Source organism: Lotus japonicus, chromosome 4 (genome assembly GCF_012489685.1).
Source record: "Lotus japonicus ecotype B-129 chromosome 4, LjGifu_v1.2".
NCBI classification, from domain to species: domain Eukaryota; kingdom Viridiplantae; phylum Streptophyta; class Magnoliopsida; order Fabales; family Fabaceae; genus Lotus; species Lotus japonicus.
The window spans coordinates 41,854,231-41,878,083 of record NC_080044.1 but is presented as its reverse complement, the minus strand read 5'-3'; the positions used below and the strand labels follow the sequence as shown (position 1 = coordinate 41,878,083).

At 39.0% G+C, this 23,853-nt stretch overlaps 2 protein-coding genes across 2 annotated transcripts; both read right to left on the bottom strand.

Annotated features, from left to right (window-relative positions):
* Positions 1-17,967: 17,967 nt before the first annotated feature.
* On the bottom strand, positions 17,968-18,682 carry LOC130715105 (uncharacterized). Its single transcript, XM_057565148.1, has one exon. It carries the CDS (start codon positions 18,578-18,580, stop codon positions 18,170-18,172), a length of 411 nt encoding a protein of 136 aa, XP_057421131.1. The 5' UTR covers positions 18,581-18,682; the 3' UTR covers positions 17,968-18,169.
* An 827-nt stretch (positions 18,683-19,509) lies between these two features.
* On the bottom strand, positions 19,510-22,579 carry LOC130714752 (uncharacterized; the record flags this gene model as incomplete). The annotated part of the gene is made up of 4 exons (XM_057564699.1): positions 19,510-19,778; positions 19,910-20,025; positions 20,144-20,221; positions 22,295-22,579. Coding segments are annotated over 4 exons (591 nt in total), but the record flags the coding sequence as incomplete, so codon positions are not given.
* Positions 22,580-23,853: the final 1,274 nt, after the last annotated feature.

Sequence of the window (23,853 nt, the reverse complement as noted above, 5' to 3'; positions counted from 1 at the left end):
TTTCCGCACGAAGGGTCTCAAGTTCCGCACTCAGGGAGGAAATGGTTTGGTCTTTGGAGACGAGCAAGTCTTCCTTTGAGTCGGACTCCAGTTGCGCTTCTTGTTTGCACTTCTCCAGCATGTTCTCCAGCTCCGAGATTTTCTTGTTTTGGAACTCCAGGCTAACCTCAGACCGCTTGGTTTGCTCCACCAAGGAGGCCTCTTGGAAAAATAGCTTGGCAAGGAGTACCTTGTGCTCTTCAGCCTATTTAGAGTTGAGAGCGTGAAGGCGGGCCACCTCTTGCCGCAAAACTTCGGAATCTCTGATGACCCACTTGTGGCGGTGAAGGGCATGGAGCTGTATCGCCAAGGCGCCCTCGGACACCCTGTCTAAACTCTGCCTTTGAACCACGTCATCCATCCTCGCAACTTACTGAAGGTATGAAAAACGGTAGAAAGGGGGGGGGGGTTGAATAACGTTTTCAAATAAAAACTTCCACCTTAAGATTTTATCAAATCTTTTCGTGACTCAAGAAGTGCTTAAGATAAGAGATAGAAAAGCACACAAGGATTTTATCCTGGTTCACTTGATAAATCCCTCAAGCAAATCCAGTCCACCCGTTAAGGTGATTTCTTCCTTCTTAGAATGAAGGCAATCCACTAATCAGGTATGTGTTACAACTGCACTTGAAACCTACAAGTGACTAACAATACACTGACTTAGCTCACACTAAGATTCATTCTCTTAGTCTTCTCTAGGATCCGATCAACCTTGATCTCCTAAAAGCAAACTATACAACTGTATATGAAGTTCTTGTTTACAAAGAAAATGCTTCTAAAAAGCTTATAGTAAACTCAATGAAATTCAAGATGAAAGAAAGCTTAGAAGGATTTGAATATTTCTTGCGCGTGTGTAAAATGCTTCTTGCCGCTTCTTTCAATCTTCAGCCTCTATTTATACTCCAAGGATTAGGGTTGAACGTTGCATGGAAATGCTACCGTTGGAGGGCAGTTCTGGAAATTCCAGCTTCTGCTGTGGCTGAGGACGTTAGGTAGGTCGTCAGGATAGTACACTTTGCTTTTGTACTTTGGATAGTGACTTGACCTTAACCTCGTAGACTTCTGATCAGAGGAGCGCTTCGTGTTGGAACTTGTGAAGCTGATTGATCAGAGTCAGAAGGAAGCTTGGATCCTCTGACCACTGTACCTTCTGATCTTCACTTCAGAGGATCAGTACATGGTCTTCAGAGCCAGTTGCTTCTGGACTTCAGAGTCTTCACTCTTCAGCTTCTGGATGTTTAGAGTCTTCTACACCATCAGAACTTCTGAACCTTCAGAGTCTCTAGGTTGTCAGAATGTCTGGATCATCAGAGCTTCAAGTGAGCTGAGTCCTTATCAGAGCTTGATTTACTTCAGATCTTCTGAAGCTTTTCCACTGTTCAGACTGAACATGGAGAATGCGAAAGCGTTGCTTGGGTCACTCTTTAAGCACAGTGCTTCTGATTTGTGTGAGATTGAATAGAGGTCAGAGCCTGTAAATAGCACACTCAGAAAAACACGTTAGAGTACCATAATTGTTCATATCAAAAGGTTAACTTGTAATCATCAAAACATAGAGTTGTACTACTAGATCAAAACTTGATCTTACAATCTCCCCCTTTTTGATGATGACAAAACTAAGATTTTTGATGAACAATTCTTAAGCAATAAACTGAATTCACTCAGAGTTTAGAGATATAGAATAAGACTTATCCTGATGTGAATGGTTTATCTTGCTCATTCTGAATTCAAGTCACTGCTTGATTCTGAGCTTAGCTCCCCCTGAATCTAATACTTAATGAAAACGTTAGTAGAGTCTAGATTCTGAGCTAAATAATATAAGAGTTTAGAGTGGAAAACTTATGACATAGATGAATAAGAACAATCAGAGCGCATAAGTATTCAGAGTCAACGGACAAGGTATCAGAGTCTTGGGTATCAGAGTTAAACTAATATCACTTCAGAAGAAGTGAAATGTATTCCTTGTATTTGCCCAGTGACACATCTATGGTCATAAAGGTGGAACTCTTAAATTCTCCAAAAGAAAAATAAATCACACTAACACAGCTTACACATAAAAAACTGGGTTGTACTCCCCCTTTTAGTCATAAGCAAAAAGCTTGGGGTGTGAAAAACTTAGCTTGAAGTACAAGGTACTCCCCCTTAGAGAAGGTCTAAGTTTTAAAAAAAATGGAGAAATAACGATGCATGAATAAGAGTTAAGCGAATTAAAGAGGAAAGATAATGCAAGAGAGAAACGTTGACCACCGGCCAAGGGAGTAAAGAATAGTTTCAGTTACCAAGGACTTAACCTCGAGAAACTGTAGGAGCATTAACTTTCAGAGAGAAAGTGAAGCCTATATAAAGCGATTAAGAAGAGGGTAAGCTTCACAACTAGATCAACACCATAAATAGAAATGGCTTCATACATGGTTGCACTGGAAGAGCTCAGAAGGAAGGCCTTCGAGGAAGACATGTTCCTGAACATCCGGCACCCTGATGGTACACGAACAATACATGAGCTGACGACGACACTGCTTGATGAGGACCTTTGTCCAGAGCTGGAAAAGGATCTGAAAGAATTCCTTGCCTTTGTGGAGGAAATTCATGAACTCAGCCAGCTTGAGCTGAATTTTCTGGAAGAAAAGGAAGCTATGGAAGAAAGACTCAAGACGACAGAAGATAGTCTGGAGAGGGAGGAGCTGAATATCAAACTCGAAAACATCCAGTATTCATTGGATCATCTGGAGAAGGAGAGGTAGAGCAGCGCCAAGAGTGCAGAAGAATGAGGAAGGATCCTCCATTCTAGATGTAGGGAATTAAGATGTATGATGTAAAAGCATGATTAACATGAATAAAGAAAAGATTTTTGCAAACATAAGGTCATTTATATATATATATATGCAATGATAAACGACGAGTAAGCAAACCATAGCAAGTAATGCAAATAAAATAGAAATAAAACTAAATAAGTTAGGAGAAGAAAAAAAAAACGAAAGAAATCCTAAAACTAAGGCTTGTCAGAGCGACGCAGAAGTTCTTGAAGAATTTGCTTCATGTCCATCAGCAGAGTCTCATGAGTATTGAGACATTGTTCCATGATGTCAAGTCTGGAGGAACTTGGTTGTGCAGAGCTAGAGGGAACATTCTGAGCAGGTTGATGAGCTGGAGTGGAATCAGAAGCAGCAGGAGTGAAGACCACTGGTGCAAGAGCTTGACATCTAAGAGCTTCAGCTTCAGCTTCAAGTCTCTCAGCTTCTAATCTTGCATTTTCAGCTTGTACAGCTGCTTGACGTGCAGCTTCTTCTGCTTGCTCTTTCTTTCTTCTGGCCTCTTCAACAGCTTCAAGTAACTTAGTTCTTTGCTGTTGTTCATGCAGAGCCACTCTTCTGGTAAACCGCTGCCTAGCAACCTCAATCCTTTGATCCCTTTCTGCAGTGAGATGACTCATCATAGCAGGAACCTGAGCAACTAACCAAGTACTCAGACGATTCCATTCTTCAGCAACAGAGTCAGGATTCTCACTCAGATCAGTATGACCTTTGACGTTGCGAATCATCAGTGAAGCTTCATGATTAAAAACACTGATGCACTCAGAGAGAGAGGTTGGCCTGAGGTATGTGTAGGGAACAATGGAGAGAATGGTTTCAGGAGAGGTTGGGTGGTTGCTGCTGTTTGCCTCAGAGGCACCTTGAGGAGAGCCAACATCAAAAGTTTGGACATTTGGTTCAGAGGCTCCAAGGTTTGGTTCAGAGGTTTAAACCTGAGGATGTGGTGATCTAACCGAAGAGTGGTTAGACACAGAGTTTTCTGGCTCTGGTTGAATCGGCTCTTGATGAACTTGATCAGGTTGGACTTGTTGGGTTAAGGGGTCTGCTTCATGTAAGGGGTCAGCCGGGATAGGATCATCTGGGTCAACTAGACGTTCTGGTCTAGGTCCAGGGTATCTCCTAGGGCTTGGTACTGTAAGGTAGTACTCTGGAATGGCAGACTTCTTTGAGGCAGTGGTTCTTGATTTCTTGATGCGTTCCTTGAGGTAGGAGAACAAGAAGAATGGAAGACAGATCTTCTGACGATCTTGAATAAAGTAGAGCATTGCCTTCTGGCTGAAATTGATGTAGTCAGGAGAGCTACCCTTCGGTCTCTGATTGAAGCAGTGGAGCAGAATCTTGTGCCAGATTCTAAGCTTGGGATGAAGATCCACAACCTTGTAGTCACTCTTTCCTGGTTTGTAGGTGGTGTAAAGAGCTTTGTTTGTCTCTTCCTTTGTTCTGGGTTTCAACTTGGATTCAATCAATTGGAATCTGAAACCTCTGCCAGTGTGCTCACCCAGAAGATCAACAATCGACTTCTCAGTGATGATGATCCTTCTGCCAGCAATGTACGAAACCACCTGAGTATCATCACACTCAGCGTGTTTCCAGAATTCCTTGACCAATTTGTCATACACCGGTCCTCGAAGCCTGTTGAAGTAATTTTCCCAGCCTTGAACACGGACTTCAGGACGAAGATCATACCCATTTGCAGCTATATTATCCAGGTCGAATCTCCATTCAGCAAGCACCTGGAGTTCTTCCGGAGCATAAACGCAGTGAACGGCACAGCCCCGTTCTGCAATCGGAATCATCTTCTCTTGAGCTTGACCTTGATTAGGAGCTTCAGGACCCAATTGGCCTGTAGCTTGACCTACTACCATATGAGGAAACCTGGTTGCATCTGCGGCTTCATTTCTGGTTTGTCTCACCATCTTGAAAGCGGTTGAAGGTTTTGGGTAGAAAGGAAGAAGATGAATAGAGAGAGAGAGAGAGATCGTGCAGATAAGGGTTTGAAAACTAAAGAGAGAGAAGATAAAACCGTAAGTGTATGAGAACGTGTGTGTATAGTGGGTTTTTAAAAGTAACCGTTGTTGATCAAAAGTAATTTAAAATCAACGGTTAAAAATTAAAGACATCATAGTAACAGTTAATACACATATCACAAGTAGGAGAGAAGCACATCAACACTCATTATGACAGACTGTCACACGGGCACAAGGAACTACGCATCAGAGATACTGACACACGTTTACTGTCTCAGCTTCAGAGTCAGCACCAATGGGTACATACATTCTGATAGAGTTACCTTATGGACTAGACATCTTCTGATCAAGAAGTATCATAGTCAGAGGTTCTGATCCATCTTCATGCTGGACAAAAGTCCATATTCAGATTTTTCAGAATAAAATTAAATCTATCCTCTGCTAAGGGCTTTGTAAAGATATCTGCCCATTGATGGTCAGTATCAACAAACTTCAGAAGAAGTACGCCCTTCTGTACATAATCTCTAATAAAGTGATACTTTACCTCAATGTGCTTTGCCCTTGAATGTAAGATAGGATTCTTACTCAATGATATTGCAGCAGTGTTATCACAATAGATTGAGATATTGCTCTCAAGGATTTGATAATCCTCCGGCTGATGTTTCATCCAGAGCCTCTGAGTGCTGCATATTGCTGCTGAGATATATTCTGCCTCTGCAGTAGATAGAGCAATGGTTGATTGCCTCTTGCTTGCCCATGAGACTAAGTTGCTTCCCAGAAATTGACAATTTCCAGAAGTGTTTTTTCTCTCTGTTCTATCTCCAGCATAATCAGCATCACAATAACCTGAAAGCTTATACTCTGATGTTTTCTTATACATCAAGCCAAGGTTAGTGGTGCCTTTCAGATACCTTAGGATCCTCTTAAAAGCAGTTAAGTGGGTTTCCCTTGGATCTGATTGGAAACGAGCACATAAATGAACACTAAACAATATATCTGGCCTAGATGCAGTTAAGTATAGAAGTGATCCTATCATACCACGATAGAGCTTCTGACAAACTTTACCACTTGCATCTTCTTTCTCCAGAATGCATTGAGGATGCATTGGAGTCTTAACAACTGTAGATTCCAGCATATTGAACTTCTTCAGAAGTTCTTTAGTGTACTTGCTCTGATGGATATATGTTCCTTCTGGTGTTTGATCAACTTGTATTCCCATAAAGTACTTGAGTTCTCCCATCATACTCATCTCAAATTCAGCCTGCATCATCTTAGAAAATTCTTTGCATAGAGATTGATTAGCAGAGCCAAATATTATATCATCAACATAGATTTGCACAATTAAGATATCATCTTTGTAAGTTTTGCAAAAGAGAGTTGTATCTACTTTACCCCTTACAAACTCATTCTCCAGAAGGAATGAGCTGAGTCTCTCATACCATGCTCTGGGAGCTTGCTTCAGACCATAGAGTGATTTCTTCAGTTTGAACACATGGTCTGGGTTCTTCTCATCTTCAAAACCTGGGGGTTGATGAACATAGACTTCCTCTGAAATATAACCATTTAGGAAGGCACTCTTCACATCCATCTGATGAAGAACTATGTTGTGATTCACTGAGAAGGAGATCAACAATCTGATTGCTTCAAATCTTGCTACTGGAGAAAATGTTTCAGTGTAGTCTATTCCTTCCTGCTGACTGTAGCCTTGAGCAACTAGCCTTGCCTTGTTTCTCACTACATCTCCTTTCTCATTCAGCTTGTTTCTGAAGACCCATTTGGTTCCAATCACATGAACACTTTGAGGTATCTTCACTAAGCTCCAAACATCATTCTTGGAAAATTGATTCAATTCTTCTTCCATAGCCAGAATCCAATCCTTATCCTGAAGAGCTTCATCTATGGACTTGGGTTCAATTAAGGACACCAATCCTTTCAGACTGAGCAAGGTCTCTTCAGAGGGTCTGAAGGCTGATCTGGTTCTGACTGGTTCATCTTTGTTGCCCAGAATCAATTCCTTAGGATGTGATGCAATGATTCTACTTTTCTTCTGAGGTTGTGAATCAGAGGGACCAGCTTCTTCTTCTGGATCATCTTCCTCTGGCTCAGCTTCCTCTGGAGCTTTGCCTTTGTCAGAAACATTAATGCTCAAATCTGCAAACTTCTCAACTAGCTTTGACTGATCAGAGCCAAGCTTATCGTCAAATCTAACATGAATAGACTCTTCAATAGTCTTAGCATCAGTATTATAAAATCTAAAACCTTTAGATCTTTCAGAGTAGCCAAGTAATAGACACTTAGAAGATTTAGCATCAAATTTATGCAATCTATCCTTAGTATTGAGAACATAACAAACACAACCAAAAGGATGAAAATAAGAAATGTTGGGTTTTATATTCTTCAACAATTCATAAGGAGTCTTATTCAGAATTGGTCTCACAGAGATTCTGTTCTGAATGTAACACGCTGTGTTTACTGCCTCTGCCCAAAAGTGCTTAGCCATGCCAGTTTCTTGGAGCATGGTTCTAGCCATCTCCTGAAGAGTTATGTTCTTCCTCTCAACAACACCATTTTGTTGAGGAGTTCTGGGACAAGAGAAATCATGTGCAATTCCATAGGAATCAAACAGACTCTCAAACTTGTCATTCTCAAACTCTCCACCATGGTCACTTCTGACACGCACAATTCTACAAGCCTTCTCGTTTTGCACTTGGGCTATGAAGGTAGAGAACACAACATGAGACTCATCCTTGCGGGTTAGAAATTTTACCCATGTCCAGCGGCTATAGTCGTCAACGATGACCATCCCATATCTCTTGCCACCTATAGACTCAGTTTTCACTGGTCCAAACAGGTCGATATGCAGAAGTTCCAACGGCCTTGAGGTTGAGACAACATTCTTTGCCTTGAAAGGGACTTTAGTGAATTTGCCTTTCTGACATGCTTCACAAAGAGCGTCTGAAGAAAACTTCAGTGTGGGTAAGCCCCTGACAAGGTTTAGCTTACTCAGCTGAGAAATCTTTCTCATACTGGCATGCCCTAACCGTCTATGCCATACCCATTGCTCTTCAATAACAGACAGAAGACACTTCACATTCTGAGCCTCCAACTCAGATAATTTGATCTTATAAATGTTGTTCTTCCTCTTGCTGTTAAACAGAACAGAGCCATCGATCTGACTTACAGCCCTGCAAGACTTTTGATTGAAAATAACATCATAACCCTTGTCAGCTAATTGACTTATAGACAATAAGTTATGAGTTAAGCCGTCTACCAATAGAACATTATCAATGCATGGACTACTATCTACACAAATAGTGCCAGTACCAACAATTTTACCCTTTTCGTTCCCACCAAAGCCAACTTCGCCTCCAGGCTTAAGTTTTAGCTCTTGGAACATACGCCTTTCTCCCGTCATGTGACGCGAGCATCCACTGTCCAGATACCATGATTGGTGTTTCAGTGGAGCTATCAAGGATATCTGCAACATAGATAATCTTGTCCTTAGGTACCCACTTTCTGGGTCCTTTCTTGTTAGTTACCCCAGAGGTTCTGATCACCTTGGGTTTCTCAACATGGTAATGTAAAGGAATTTTTGCATGATATTTAGACATGGAGAAAGATCCCTTTTTGAAAGGGGTTTTGGCAACTTTAGTAGGTACAGATTCAGGCAATATGGTACCAGAGGGAACAAAGTATTCATACAATGATTTAGCTTTAGGCATAGTAGGCTCATTTCTATCAGGTCTAGAATAGCCAATGCCATGCATTCCATTTCTGCTTACGCCATAGATCATTGAAGCCATTAAGCTTCTATCTACGCTCTTAGTCAGGAATCTTTGAAACGACTTTTCATACTTGGACTCATTTTTACAATCAGAGGCATCACAAGCAACTATTTCTTCTAACTTAGCAATCTGGTTCTTAAGCACAAAGTTAGAGTTTACCAAAGCATGATTATCATTTTTCAAAACAGAAATAATTTTCTCATGTTCAGAAGGAATCTTAGAAGCAGCAGATAAGTCCTTTTTCAACTTTTTATGCTTAGACAATAAAGAGTTATACTTATCCATGATACCAGACAAAGCATGTTTCAGTTCAGAGGTTGAGAAAGAAGCGAATACCTCATTTTCATCGTCTGAGTTAGGATCTCCTTCTGATTCTGAGTCAGAGTCAACAACATCCTTTGACTCTGCTTCCTTGTCTTTGACAATAGCCATGAGTCCTTGGACTTCACCATCAGAGTCAACATCCTCTGACTCTGATTCATCAAAAGTCACCATCAGACTCTTCTTCGTCTTGAAGTGCTTCTTTGGCTTCTTGTCCTTCTTCAACTTTGGACAATCACTTTTGTAGTGCCCTGATTCTTTGCACTCAAAACATGTGACTTCCTTGAATGATGACTTCTTCTGGCCTGAGGATTCAAACTTTCCTTTGGCCTTTCCAGAGCCTCTGTACTTGCTTTGCTTGTGCTTCCAGATGCGGTTGAGTCTCTTGGAGATCAGAGTCAGCTCATCTTCATCAGAATCTTCTGATGCTTCTTCAGATTCTTCTGCTTCAGCTTGGAGAGCCTTTGACTTCTCAGATTTGGATTTCAAGGCTATAGACTTTTTCCTCAGATCTTGCATCTCAGAGCGCTTCAGCTCATGGCATTTCAGAATGCTAATGAGTTCTTCTAAACTCATATGCTCGACATCTCTTGTGAGCTCTATTGATGTCACTAAAGGCATCCAGCTTTCAGGAAGACTCTTGATGACCCTTATGACATGATCTTTTGTTGTGTAGCTCTTGTTGAGAGGTCGTATTCCAGCTACAAGCAACTGAAATCTGGAGAACATTTCTTCAATGGACTCATTTGGCTCCATGATGAAGGATTCATACTTTTGGATCAAAGACAATGCCTTTGATTCTTTGACTTTCTTGTTTCCTTCATGAGACATCTTTAGGGATTCAAAGATGCCTTTTGCAAACTCACGATCTGTAATCTTCTGGTACTCTTCATAAGAAATAGCACTTAGAAGAATTGCTCTTGCTTTGTGATGTTGTGAGTACAGCTTCTTTTGATCTGCAGTCATCTCTGACCTTGGAATCTTCCTGCCTTCTGCATCAACTGGACGCTCATAGCCATCCACAATAATATCCCAGAGATCTGCATCAAAGCCCAGAAAGAAACTTTCGAGTATATCTTTCCAATATTGGAACCTTTGACCATCGAACATGGGAGGCTTTGCACTGTATCCATCTTTCTGTGTTTCACTAGAGGTAGCCATTGTTTTTCACACCGGCCCGGATCACTGAACACTGTTAGGTGTGGTAATCAGAACTTGCGCTCTGATACCAATTGAAGGTATGAAAAACGGTAGAAAGGGGGGGGGGTTTGAATAACGTTTTCAAATAAAAACTTCCACCTTAAGATTTTATCAAATCTTTTCGTGACTCAAGAAGTGCTTAAGATAAGAGATAGAAAAGCACACAAGGATTTTATCCTGGTTCACTAGATAAAACCCTCAAGCTAATCCAGTCCACCCGTTAAGGTGATTTCTTCCTTCTTAGAATGAAGGCAATCCACTAATCAGGTATGTGTTACAACTGCACTTGAAACCTACAAGTGACTAACAATACACTGACTTAGCTCACACTAAGATTCACTCTCTTAGTCTTCTCTAGGATCCGATCAACCTTGATCTCCTAAAGGCAAACTATACATCTGTATATGAAGTTCTTGTTTACAAAGAAAATGCTTCTAAAAAGCTTATAGTAAACTCAATGAAATTCAAGATGAAAGAAAGCTTAGAAGGATTTGAATATTTCTTGCGTGTGTGTAAAATGCTTCTTGCCGCTTCTTTCAATCTTCAGCCTCTATTTATACTCCAAGGAGTAGGGTTGAACGTTGCATGGAAATGCTACCGTTGGAGGGCAGTTCTGGAAATTCCAGCTTCTGCTGTGGCTGAGGACGTTAGGTAGGTCGTCAGGATAGTACACTTTGCTTTTGTACTTTGGATAGTGACTTGACCTTAACCTCGTAGACTTCTGATCAGAGGAGCGCTTCGTGTTGGAACTTGTGAAGCTGATTGATCAGAGTCAGAAGGAAGCTTGGATCCTCTGACCACTGTACCTTCTGATCTTCACTTCAGAGGATCAGTACATGGTCTTCAGAGCCAGTTGCTTCTGGACTTCAGAGTCTTCACTCTTCAGCTTCTGGATGTTCAGAGTCTTCTACACCATCAGAACTTCTGAACCTTCAGAGTCTCTAGGTTGTCAGAACGTCTGGATCATCAGAGCTTCAAGTGAGCTGAGTCCTTATCAGAGCTTGATTTACTTCAGATCTTCTGAAGCTTTTCCACTGTTCAGACTGAACATGGAGAATGCGAAAGCGTTGCTTGGGTCACTCTTTAAGCACAATGCTTCTGATTTGTGTGAGATTGAATAGAGGTCAGAGCCTGTAAATAGCACACTCAGAAAAACACGTTAGAGTACCACAATTGTTCATATCAAAAGGTTAACTTGTAATCATCAAAACATAGAGTTGTACTACTAGATCAAAACTTGATCTTACACTTACGCCAGCGTGAAGGAGAGGGTAATTGGCATCCCCGGGTTACCAGGAACCAGGGGCTGGAGTGGCTTGTGGCCTGGGGCGGCGGCTGCGTCGAACTTGCGGATGGGTTTGAGCTTTGCCCGGTATGCGGCAGGGCGACAGTCCCGCTGGCAGAGGTTCTGTTAACTGGCTCGCCCCGTACATCAAGCGAAGGAGCTGGAGCTGTTTTGGAAGGTCCGCCGAGCTCGCTTGAGGCGGAAGTCGGGACATTTCCCCTGCCAGTAGGGGAAACAGCGGCTGAGCAGTGTTGCCTCTTGGGAGACAGTTGAGAGGCCTCTTTGTCAGGACTCTGAGACGCCCGTTTCCTGACCTCGCCCCCTAACTGAGATGAGGGGGGTGACTTGTCGCCTTTCAGGTTGACACGAGGGGGAAATGGGACGTCCTTCTTCTTCTTGAAAGCAGCCAAGAAGTCTGTGCTGGTGAAATTCATTTTCCCTGAATCAAGTAGCAATAAAGAAAAGTCAGCAGGATTAAAGAGAGAGTAAAATGGGCGAATGGCAAAGAACGAATTGTGGGAAAGACGAGAAACCTAAATAGGCAGGAGTTGACGAAATCTTGGCTTTACCAATCACTTGGGCGCAGTCTAGGACCGGAAGTCTGGCTAGGAAGCTGATAATAGACTTGTCTTCAGGAGTAAGAGAACCCTCGGGCGGGTCGACTATCTAGGACGCCTCCTTGGTCCAGTACAGAGGGAATTGGACGGTTCCATCCCTTAAAGTGAAGATTTCGGGATATTCGTGGGACACCACGATTTTGAAATACCCGCGGGCGAGGTCATTCTTGACAGTAGCCCAAAGGGGGTTGAAGCGTTGGCGGTTGGGTTTGGCTACCAAGGAGACCCAGCTGCGAGAGGGCGATGGCTGAATGGCCACGCCATAGAAGTAAAAGATGTGAGAGGGTTCTGGCTCTTGCTGGATTGCGTCGCAGAGGATTTCAAAGCACTGCAGGAAGGCCCAGCTGTTAGGGTGAAGTTGGGACGGGGCGACGTTTACGCTACGCAGCACGGAGCATATAAAGGGGGAGAGGGGAAACCGGATCCCCAGACTGGTGAACATGTACTCGTGCACGTAGAAAAAATGAGGGTCTATCACGTCACGTTGAGGGCGGTGAAGCCAAGGGCGCTCGGAAGCCGAGCAGCCACCGTAGTGAAGAATGTTGTCGAGGGACTTCTCGTGCCAGAAACCACCGGACCTCGATGAAAGGTCACAAACTAATTTCCACTGCTCATAGGAAGACAACTGGTTAGGAATCGTTCCGGCCGGAAGGCCCCTAAGGGCGGGGGGTGGTAAAGATTCCCAGGTCTTAAGTCGGAAAGTGGTAATGTCCTCCTCGTCAAGAGGGATTCCCCCAGGAGGTAGAAGGAACGAACCGTAGGGGGTAGCGACGGTAGCGCCACGGGAGGAGCTCCTGGTTCGACGTCTTGATGCCATATAGGGAAAGCTCAAAGTTTGGGATAAAAGGGAAGAAACGAAAACAACTTTTGAGGTTCTAGAGACTCACCGGAGTGCGGGGGAGGCAAGAGGAGCGTCGTCGGCGCCGGAGTAGCAATTGGTTGAAGGGTCTTTTTGAACAAAGAGGGTGGCTAGGAGTTGAGGTTGTAAAAGAAGCGAAGGGTGAGGTAATGACGTCCTTATAGGAAGGGGGTGGCTGACGAAGGGAGACGTGTGGGAGAATTTTGTGGATGGTTGCTGATGGACGTGGGAAGAGGGTGCAGAATCGTGCACCATGATGGCAGAGGAATGAAGGCAGTTTAGGGATTTTTGGGAAGTGGGAGCGGCGCATTAAATGGGAAGTTACAACGGCTGAAGCTGATTGGTTTTAAATTCAAATTGACGAGCTTGGACTTGATTTGAGGGGACGTTTCGAGGGCAGCAGTTGGGATTCTGCGGATTCACTGACCTTCGCACCTCTTCAGTGCGTTACAAGTGGCCTACACGCGTCAGGCGACCATGGTTCACGGCGGACACAGCTGCGACTCGGCGAGAGGACCAAGCATCGTCTCCACAAGCCTACCTGTGGACTTGTGGACTCGGAGGGGCTCGTGAAGGGAATTAGAAATTAGCTTTAGTTTTACTTACTATGCCATGTTGGCAATCATTCTTGATCACTAGGCATTGGCGTTGGTTAGTTTTGATTATTAAGACACTCTTAGCTCTCATGTTTCGAGCTCAGTGTCTTGTGGACTTGTGGATTGGGCGAGACCCGGGGGCCCTCGCCTAGAGGCGCCTGTCCTAGGGCAGTGAGTGAGCTAGAGAGTTTGGGCCTCCTCGAGAGGCCCAGCTGGCCCACTAAGGGCGGTTAAGGGCGCTAGGCCCAACCCCACGCCTATAAATAGGGGGTGGTTACCAATTGTAAGGGGACTCTTAGCTCATTTGAGAAATAAAAGCTTGAAATTCAGTTACTCTCTCTCTAAGCGGTTACGGTCTAAACTCTCTCTAGATTCTCGTATCACGATCCTTTCACTCTAGGTACCATACCTCATCTCTATGTTCTTGGATGGAACAGGTACGTTTGAGATGTTGCACACACCTCTCACTCTCATTGGCCTTCTCATCGGAACCATCTCAAACAAGACCTAAATCTTTACCAACCATCCACATCTCCCGTACTCGGTCATAAACACAATCTCGTGCGAGCGTATATTTTTACAGTGTTCAAACTTCATATCTTGTAGTGAATATTTTACCATGTATTGCAACAAGGTCACCATGGTGAAGAAGTCAACACTAAAGATGATAAAACTTAATTGTTCCTATATAAATTGGCTCATTGAGTGCACATATGGGTGGTTAGGAGGCGCTTATGATGAGTGATGGATCAAAAAATTTAGCTTGTGGGGAAAGATACACATAAATTTCTACGATTAAAAATAAAATATATTACTATTAATGTTTTTAATATAAATCATATATCTACTAGTCTCATATTATAAATAACTCAATTTAGTGGAATTCACATACTGTGAGGGCATTCATCAATGAATTGGAAGGAAAATTAAAAAACTTAGCATTATATTACTATACACACTAGTGGAATTACCCGTGCAATGCACGGGTTACTTTACTATATAGTAATATCTAAAATTTATATAATATTATATTTATGAAATTTTGTATAACTTTATATTATATATATATAAAATGTTTGTCAGAATATATATATATATATAGATATATATAGATATAGAGTTGATTATTGAATAAATTTTATATATTAATGTTTTCTAAACAATTAAGAGATGTTAATGTCAATTGAGAAAAATCTTTTAGATGACAATTTTACATAAGATCATATTTCATATTCATTTTGCTTTCTATTCTAGAACTCTCAAGCATATTTTTCCTTCATATGTTTGCAATTGGCCTAATCATCACTCCTTTATTAAAATAAGACATCTTATGTCTTCCCTTGAACTGGCCTCACTACCTGCCCATCCTCAATATATTTTGCAACATTTGACTGAGTGTCTCGTATACTCATTCCCTTGCTTCCCAAATGATTGAGAAAAATACCAAAGCAAAGTTAAATTAGAGAAGATAGAAGAAAAGAACTCCACATAAAGTAGAAGAAAATTAGCAAATCATGCACAATTTTAAGGAAATTATCGTTGACAAAGTCATGCATGGCCGGTTAAAAAAAAAGAAAATGGGAAATAGAAATCATGAAGAAGAAGATAACACACGATATATCATGGAAAAGTGAAGAGAAGAAGTGCATACATGCCTGCGCAAATGATGAATGTCTCTGGAGAAGTAGAATCCTCGGAGGAAAAAAAATCAGGGGAAGATTAGATGAAATCATGGAGAAAAGATAGGACAATTTTTTTTGGTACATCGGAAAGATAAATTGCACCCGCAAGGAATCGATCCCTGGACCTCTCCCAGCCCAACCCATATGTCCCTCAGCTCCTACCACTTGAGCTATCCTACGGGGACAAAGATAACACAATTAATTATAGTAGGGAAAAGAGAAGAGGAGAATAACTTTAAATGATAGAATACATTATCTCATGGGTAAAGAGATTAAAAGTAGTGTACAATGCACCAAGTGAAATTGAAAAAAAAATATAAGGATTGAGTGTTATTTTTCCATAGAAAAGGAGAAGAGGAGGAGAAAAAAGTGTGTGTGGTAGAAAATGACGGAAAGTCTCTATCTATATAGTGAATTTGTGTTGTAAACGTGTATAGAATTGAAGATTCATGATTGTTGAGATTTCTCTAGTTCCAAATTATATGTTTTGAATTGAAATTGAAATTTCGGAATTTTTGTGAAATTTGAGAGCCAACCACTATGATTCATTATGTTAAAACCTTAGAAAAGTTAGAAATCACTTTGTTTGATTGCTAATTATTAAGAAATAAATTAGTATAATTTGAATCATAGTAGTTTGTCAAAACTACAATAGCCCAGTAACTCGAGATGTCAGCCATATATATAAAAGATTCTACACCTTTCGCGAAATTAATGTCCAAAAGTTATCCAGTACTAATGTAGTGACCTACTGCATACATATGTGCCAATATTCTTGATTAATTAACCGGAGGTAACCATTATTTCATATTGCTTGACGTTGAATTAATTGCTAATTCTAACCCCTATAGAATGATATAATAATATACGTAAAAGAAGAAGAAAAAAATATTAGGGAAAAAGAAAAAATTAAACCCAAAATAAGATCATTGGTAATGATATGGTTAAATCTAGTGATTCACACATGATAGCGTAGAATAAGAAAAAAATAAAGTAAAGTCGAAGAACATAACATAGCAACACACTTCCAGTAAATTTTGAGAGGCATGAACTGTGTCTTATCTGCACGTGGAAAAAAAAAAACAAATAACAACACATTAGTAAATTAGCAAAGTGAATATGGACATACAATAGAAATTTTCAAATAGGCATATTATACGATTGCAAAAGAAGAAAAACATTGACAATGAATATAACAAAACAACCCTAACTGTATCATTGCATGTGGTATATGATTAGAAATAACAAACATTTGAACCAAAGATATTTTTAAAGAAGATTGATGAAACAAAATAAGATATTGAACTGCGCAGTATAAACAAAAAAGAAATTAAAATCTTAATTGTCAAGATGTAGGAATAAAAAGAACAAACCATTGATCATTGGATGTTGATGAGGCAAAAATGAGTGAGGAATATAATTTTCTTCTTCATGTTATGAGAGAAAAGAATGTTGAAAACGTGAATATGAGAAAATGAATATATTGCAAAACATAAAAAAAGAAAACTGACAAAATAATCACATGAGAATAATCCTAATTGATTGCGAACATAATATTTATATGACAAATTTGTGGAATATTCCATTTCTTGGAGAAAAATTTCCATAATATGCTCTAAATTTTTGGAGAGAAATAGAATAATAAGGATCGCTAATGGAAAAAACCTTGGGAATTTGTTTAGTAATGAAATGTTTAGTAATGATGTGTGTCTAAAATATAAATTATTTGTTTGATTTGTAGAAGTTTTAGCAAAAAAAAAAGCAAAATTTTTTAAAAATTGATTTTTTTCATTTTTGAATTTGGAAAGGTAATTAATTATATTCATTAACTTTAAGTATTAATTAGAGTCATTAACAACTATTATAAGGGATAAAATGTTTAATATAGATTAAAATTTCGGAAAAATAAATCAAACTTAATAAAAACATGATGCTTATTTTATGATTTACCAAAAAAATCATGATGCTGGAAAAAAATATTTATTTGATTTGAAAACATTCATTTTCTCATCTTACTCATTCTACAACCAATTATTAATTAGATTTTCAACAATTATTATAATTAAGAAAGTTCAAATTTCAAATGTAAAATTAATATGATATTTCCTTCCAATATATTTTTAAAAACGTGTTAAAGACATAAATTATAGGTTAGAAAATAATGATATTTTAAATTAAAAGTTTCAATATTTATTATCAACACTGCTGTTGGAGTTGCACATACAAAGGATTCCAATTTTTGGTGTGTATCATATTTTTGAATTTGTAATAAAAAATTAATGTTAGATTTATTTTTAAAATAATTTCAAGTTATTTTTATATTTAAAATTTAAAAAAAGAAAAGAAAAAGATTTGTAATAATACTTGAATTGTTACAAACTTTCATAAATATAACATTTAAAAATATACATTCAAGTGTATCATATGGAATAAGGAATTATTAATAATAAATGAAATTAAATAGGGTGAGAGATGAAATATGTTGTAACAAAAAAAGTGGGATGTCTTTTTTTTTCTTGGAGGGAAAATGAATTATTTAGGAAGGGACATGTGGCATAGGCTTCTAGAAGGAAACATTATTTTCATATAGATTATCATGGAATATGAAAATCTTGTGGGGGCAATTGCCCCCACCTTGTTTAACATAGATTCGCGTCTGCTTCTGATCCTATAAAGGTGAAATGAAAGTGAAGTACATGAACTGCTAATATTACGAAAAAGAAAGAAGAAAAGGAGATTGGACAAGAAGAAGAAAGTAACATAAATCTTGGATAAAATGAAAGAATTGTCACTACAATCATAATCTATCGCTATGCATTATTAGCAATAATACAAGAAACTAGGTGTTCCTTCTCAGTGTCACAAGGGAAAGAAAGGAAAAACTCTATCAATTGATTACAATCTGTTTTCTTTCCTCAAATTAATTTCTAAAACTAAATAATTACTTATAGAAATTTCTCCTTAGAATTGTTTCGGCATATATAATTACGTTTGCTAGACAAGACAAGTTACCATACTGCATCGTGAGCATAGAAATCAATAATTTCCTTCAAATTGAGGTTGCACAAAGAAGAGTAATCATTATGCACAAGCCACAACATGTGCTGAAACAAAATGGTATCAACATCAACAAAGACCACTCCATGTTGTTTTGTTGAGAAACCGAGATGATGGTGATGATCCTCCTTATCCCCTTGATCCATCTTCATGGAGGTGTGATCCATCAAAATTCGAAATTGGTTCTCTTGTAGTATGAAAGGGTCCACGAGGAACACCCTCTTCTCTCTTCCCACCGCCACTGTCACAGCTTTGTGGGATTCTAATTCTTTGTCCAAATCTTGATCATCATCTTTGGTTAAGGGGTAATACCGTGTGAAGCGTCTTCGGATCAATGATACCGGCAAGACTAAGCAATTCATGTAGAAAGAGCCTAGTTAGTTAAACAAGAACACTGTAGATATTGGTGTGTGAGGAGGAGATTGTAGATCAGTGTGTATGGGGCTTGAAATAGAAATTTATATGTAGATAGCTAGATGCATTTGTTACTATATATATATATATATATAAGCGCTGGCTACTGCTATGAAGAGACTATAAATAGTTTCTTATTTTGACCCATTGTTCTGCTATCTTGAAGAGTTCTTTTATTGATGAAGGGTTTTGATTAGAGGATAACGATTTGTTAGTAAATGAAAATTTATTTATTTAAGACCTTCAATCACTACACCAAAATATGGCTTTTACAGCGGTTTTTTTTGGCCTTTTACAGCGGTTTTCAGCGGTCCAGAACCACTGTAGATCTCTCCGCTGTAAAAGCCTTAACAGCGGTTCTAACCGCTGTAAAAGACTCATTATTTACAGCGGTTGATTTAATAAAACCGCTGTAAATACATACCTACAACAGCTGTTCTCTAAAATAACCGCTGTACTTGAGTCTTCTTTTACAGCGGTTTCAGACGGTAACCGCTGTATTTGATAATATATATTACAGCGGTTCCACCACAGAACCGCTGTAATTTTTTTTTTTTTTTTTGTTGAATTAATTACCACACCTGTTCAGCCAAAAGATCAACATTCTATGAAAGCTTACTGCAAAATCAATACACATCACCAAACTAAAACAAGGTATAACACAGTAACATAAGCTAAAACAAGGTATAGCATATAAGCACAGTAACATCTCATGTAAACAGAACCTCTGTTCTTATAGCAAGCATATGGACAGTAATTTCATGACAGCAAAAAAAAAACTCCCATAAATGAGTTTTTGCAATAGAAATGTGCCTTGAGTCTCCAAATCATAAGGACCCTCTCCCCATTTGAGTCTTCCAAACAAAAAAGATCAACATTTTCTAAACACAGGATATCAACTCAGCCATAAAATAAACATTTTCTGAAGCATCAATAGGTTTTACAGATAACTAGGATATTTTCAAATAATGATAATAATTCTAAACTGATCAAAGCATTTAGGAGAGTGTCTACATCTTAAAAAGGGTGGAAATTCAGCAATTCCTCTTTTCTTTTGCTCGCTTCCGGGAACTCCCGCCTTTAATCTTCCAATTTTCATTCCCAGCTGGTTTGTTTTGTTCTTCGATTTCTCGAACCTTCCGCTTCCTAGAAAAAAGTTGATAAACAACGAGTAAGTAGCCTGACGAGCATAGGAAAGTGCATGAACAAGTTTCTATTTTCATTGAGAGGCATTGTCTATTTAAGCAGACAATTATATACTTCACTGCCTATCTTACCTATAGGCTACAAGGTTTTGATCAGCAAGCAGCTCATCTGCTAATGATGCTCTCCTCTCCTTCTTTGTTAATCTTCCTGAGAAGAAGTCCAATGGAGAATCTACAACTGTTCCCATCTGATGATATTCCAATGATCCAAAAATTAAAGCTAACCATATTTGATGTAGCAAATCTATATTGAAGCATATGCTTGTCAATGATCAACATAGTAGTAGTATACAAAAATGAACTTGCCTGGAAATACTTGGGAAGTGTCTTTGATTTTGAATCACCCTTCTTGTAGTGACGCTTGGGATCAATGGCACCCCTCAACTGTTTCAAGATAAGAGCGGTGTACCAAAACAAGATTAGATAGCATGACACAAATTGACGGGATACATTCAAGTTTGTGTGTCTGAAAGGGAAGCTAAAAGTATGGAATAAAGAAGTTTTTGAAGACTTGAGGAGCAGGAGGAATGAGGTTGTGCAAAAACAAAATGAGTTGGACCGCAAGGAAGAGGAGGAGGGGTTGTCGGAGGAGGAAAATAATGAGAGAAAGTGGTTGCTGGATGAGTTTTGGACAGTGCTAAGACTCCATGAATAACTTCTATACCAGAAATCCAGGTCTAAGTGGCTCGAAGAAGGGGATCAGAATACAAAGTATTTCCATTCCCTTATTAATTGGAGGAGGCGTACAAATTCAATTATGGGGCTGATGATTGATGGTAACTGGGTGGAGGATCCACAAGAAATTAAAACAGAGGTTCAAAATTATTTTGAGCAGTGCTTCACAAATTCTCTTGGGACTCTAGTGCGATTGGACGGGATTTCATTTAAATCAATTTCAGATGCCGATAATGAATTGCTAACAGGGCGGTTTGGGATGGAAGAAGTAAAGGGAGCTGTGTGGGAGTGTGGAGGAGACAAAAGCCCAGGACCAGATGAATTTAATTTCAAATTCATTCAGAAGTTTTGGGACCTGCTGAAGGATGATTTCCATAGAGTGCTTGAGGACTTTTGGAATAGGGGGTGTGGCCTAAAGGATGTTACAGTTCGCTGATGATACCATCTTTATTGGTAGGGCAACCGGACAAGATGATACCTGAAGTCCTGAACTACCAAGATGGCAGTCCATTAGTTGCACACACACAATAAGAATAAGCGCTTACTTGCACAAGTGCACTAAAGATGCATCATTAGTATCAAAAGAAACTAGAATCGTGTAACCTTGCTGATCATGAAAGATGAACAGAACACTATGAGCAATTAACAAAGGAAACTAGAATAAAATCACCATGGATGAAAAGACATTCAAGCACTTTTGAATGCAAGCCAGTTTCAAGAAAAGAACTCCATCCATGATGGAAACAAGACAAGGCAACAAGGAAAATTGCTAAAACCACTAAGTGACATCAAAATTTAAACTCAACAAATACACCACCTAAAGTTCTGAGACCCAATCTTATATAGGCTGCTAAACTAATACCACAAAGAGCAATTATGAGAAATAATGTAAGCAATCAATCAAGGAATGCAAAATCTTGCAGTGAATTCACTCGTTGGGGAAAAACAAAATCATAAAGGAAAGTAGGTAGGTCTCACCTTAGCAAAGAGAATGATGAATAAAATTAGTCCAATTCCAAATTCTGAATTTTAAGGACTGGGATCTACCAAGCCCCCATTAGTCAATCTCTCTTGTTTTGGCTTACTAAAAGAGCATACACAAACCTTTCACATAACATTAAAAAGAGAATTGCATTGCCAGAAACAAGATTGTTTTGGCTTACAATAATACTCCAGCCAGTAGTGAGCAAATGTCGCCTTGGCTGACCTTAAAAAATTACCACATGGACTTCCTGTATCACTTATAGTCATTATATGAACCAAAACCTTTCATATACATTTCAAAATGATAGGATAGGACTCCAGATTCTTTACTTGTCTATTTTCAAAGAAGAAACTCAAACCAAAATTAACTAAAGATGCATCAAAATAGAAATAACTAAACAAAATGAAAAACCAACCTCCTTCATCAAAATTAACTAAAGATGTTGCTCCTTCATTCTTCTCTCTAACGTCAAGTTTCCACAAAATGTCCTCATCAATTTATATCTAAACATACCAAGCATGAAGCATAAATCTTGTCTAACCAAACACCAATTTTCTTTTAGCAGCAAATACATCATAACAAAATTTATTGAAGTAGTAGCTATGTTATGAGCTAATCAAAATAGACCAATTACCAGTGAGAAATCAATTGCTGGAAACATATTATGATACTCGACGATGCTTCTTCTCTTATCACAACTCACAAGGATGCACCCTTGAATTACCAAAAACAAACATAGCAATGATATATAGCTATTTCAAGCATCAGAACTCCATAGCATCAGATCAAAGTATTACCTTATGAGGAAGAGGAAAATTGCTTGTGGAGAGGATTGAGGAACAATGGAAGGTTGATAATGAGAACAGGGCAACAACCGTGCAGGAAGCGACCCAAAACAAGAGAGGCAGCGGCGCAGCAGGGACGGAGGCAGAGGCGGCGGCGGCGGCGGAAGGGATGGAGGCGGCGACGGCAAGGACGGCGGAGGCAGGAGGTGGCGAGGGCTTTGAGAGAAGTAGCAGGTCGAGATTATGTCGTGAGGTTGCAGAGTGGTGAGATGTAACTGGAAAAATAAGGGTTTGCAGTTACAGATGTAATTTTACAAAATCAATAAAGAAAATAATACTTATATATACAAAACGAATAAACTGACAAAATAATCCCACACAGAACATTTTTTGAACCAATTACTAAAGAAATCAACTAAATCTTATATTAATACTCTAAATTGTACAAATTTATCATAAAGTGAATCTAGCCTAGTGGAAAGACTATTGCCTTTTATTAAGGGAACCTGGGTTCGATCCACGGAACCTGAATTCTTAATTTTTATTATTTACGTTACTTTTACAGCGGTTAGTTTAATAAACGCTGTAAATAGTGGAACCTATTTTTTACAGCGGTCAGTATATAAACCGCTATAAAAGCCTATTACCGCTCCGTGTTTTTGTGTTTACAGCGCCTTCTAAGAGAACCGCTGTTAAAAGGTAATTTTTTTACAGCGGTTAGTTTAATAAAACGCTGTAATAGCCCATCAACCGCTCCGTGTTTGTGTTGTTACAGCGGCTGCCACCTAAACCACTGTAAAAGGGGCGCTGTAAAAGCCCTTTTCTGGTGTAGTGAATAGATTCAAATTGATTTATTTCCTCTAAAGAATAAAACTAACGATTATACGATGAGGTTTATTTATGCATAATTGTTTAACTGGTACACGTTTAGTTATTTTTTTGAATAAAGTATTTGTAGCTCGCATTTTACAAGTGAAAAAAGAAACTCATGATGAGATTTAATTTCATGCGAATGTGAATGTTTTTTGTTTTTTTTTTAACAGGTGAATGTTTTTTGTTTAAACATGATTATTTGCTATGAATTATTATTGCGTGTTTTGTTGTTAGGGAGAGTTGAACACGAAAGGCAAAACATAAATTTTTTTGGTAAACACCTGGGGGTGAGATGATTATTTCCTCATCTTTATATCAATAAAGATTTTGTTTTTGAAAAAAAAAAACCTGGTGAAAGTAAGTATGAATGATGAGATATTAAGAGAATAGAGAAGTAATGGATGCTGTTAAAAAGATAATTGAGAAATACAAATAACACTCTCTTTTGAACACTCTCTCAAACACTTTCTTTATGATTGGTTAAAATACACGTGGGTCCCACTAAATTATTGGGTCTCATTTCCAAAATGGTGAGACCCATATGTATTTTAACCAATCATAGAGAGAGTGTTTGAGAGAGTGTTCAAAAGAGAGTGTTGCTAGCATTTCATATTTTTTTTTTACCTAACAACTTTAACTTTGAGACAATTAATTGAAAACATATATAATAAGAAAATAGAAATAGAAGAAAAATGAGT

What these genes read in the sequence shown, in the direction of transcription:
- LOC130715105 (XM_057565148.1), bottom strand. Translation starts at nt 18,580, where the DNA reads ATGAATTGCTTAGTCTTGCCGGTATCATTGATCCGAAGACGCTTCACA.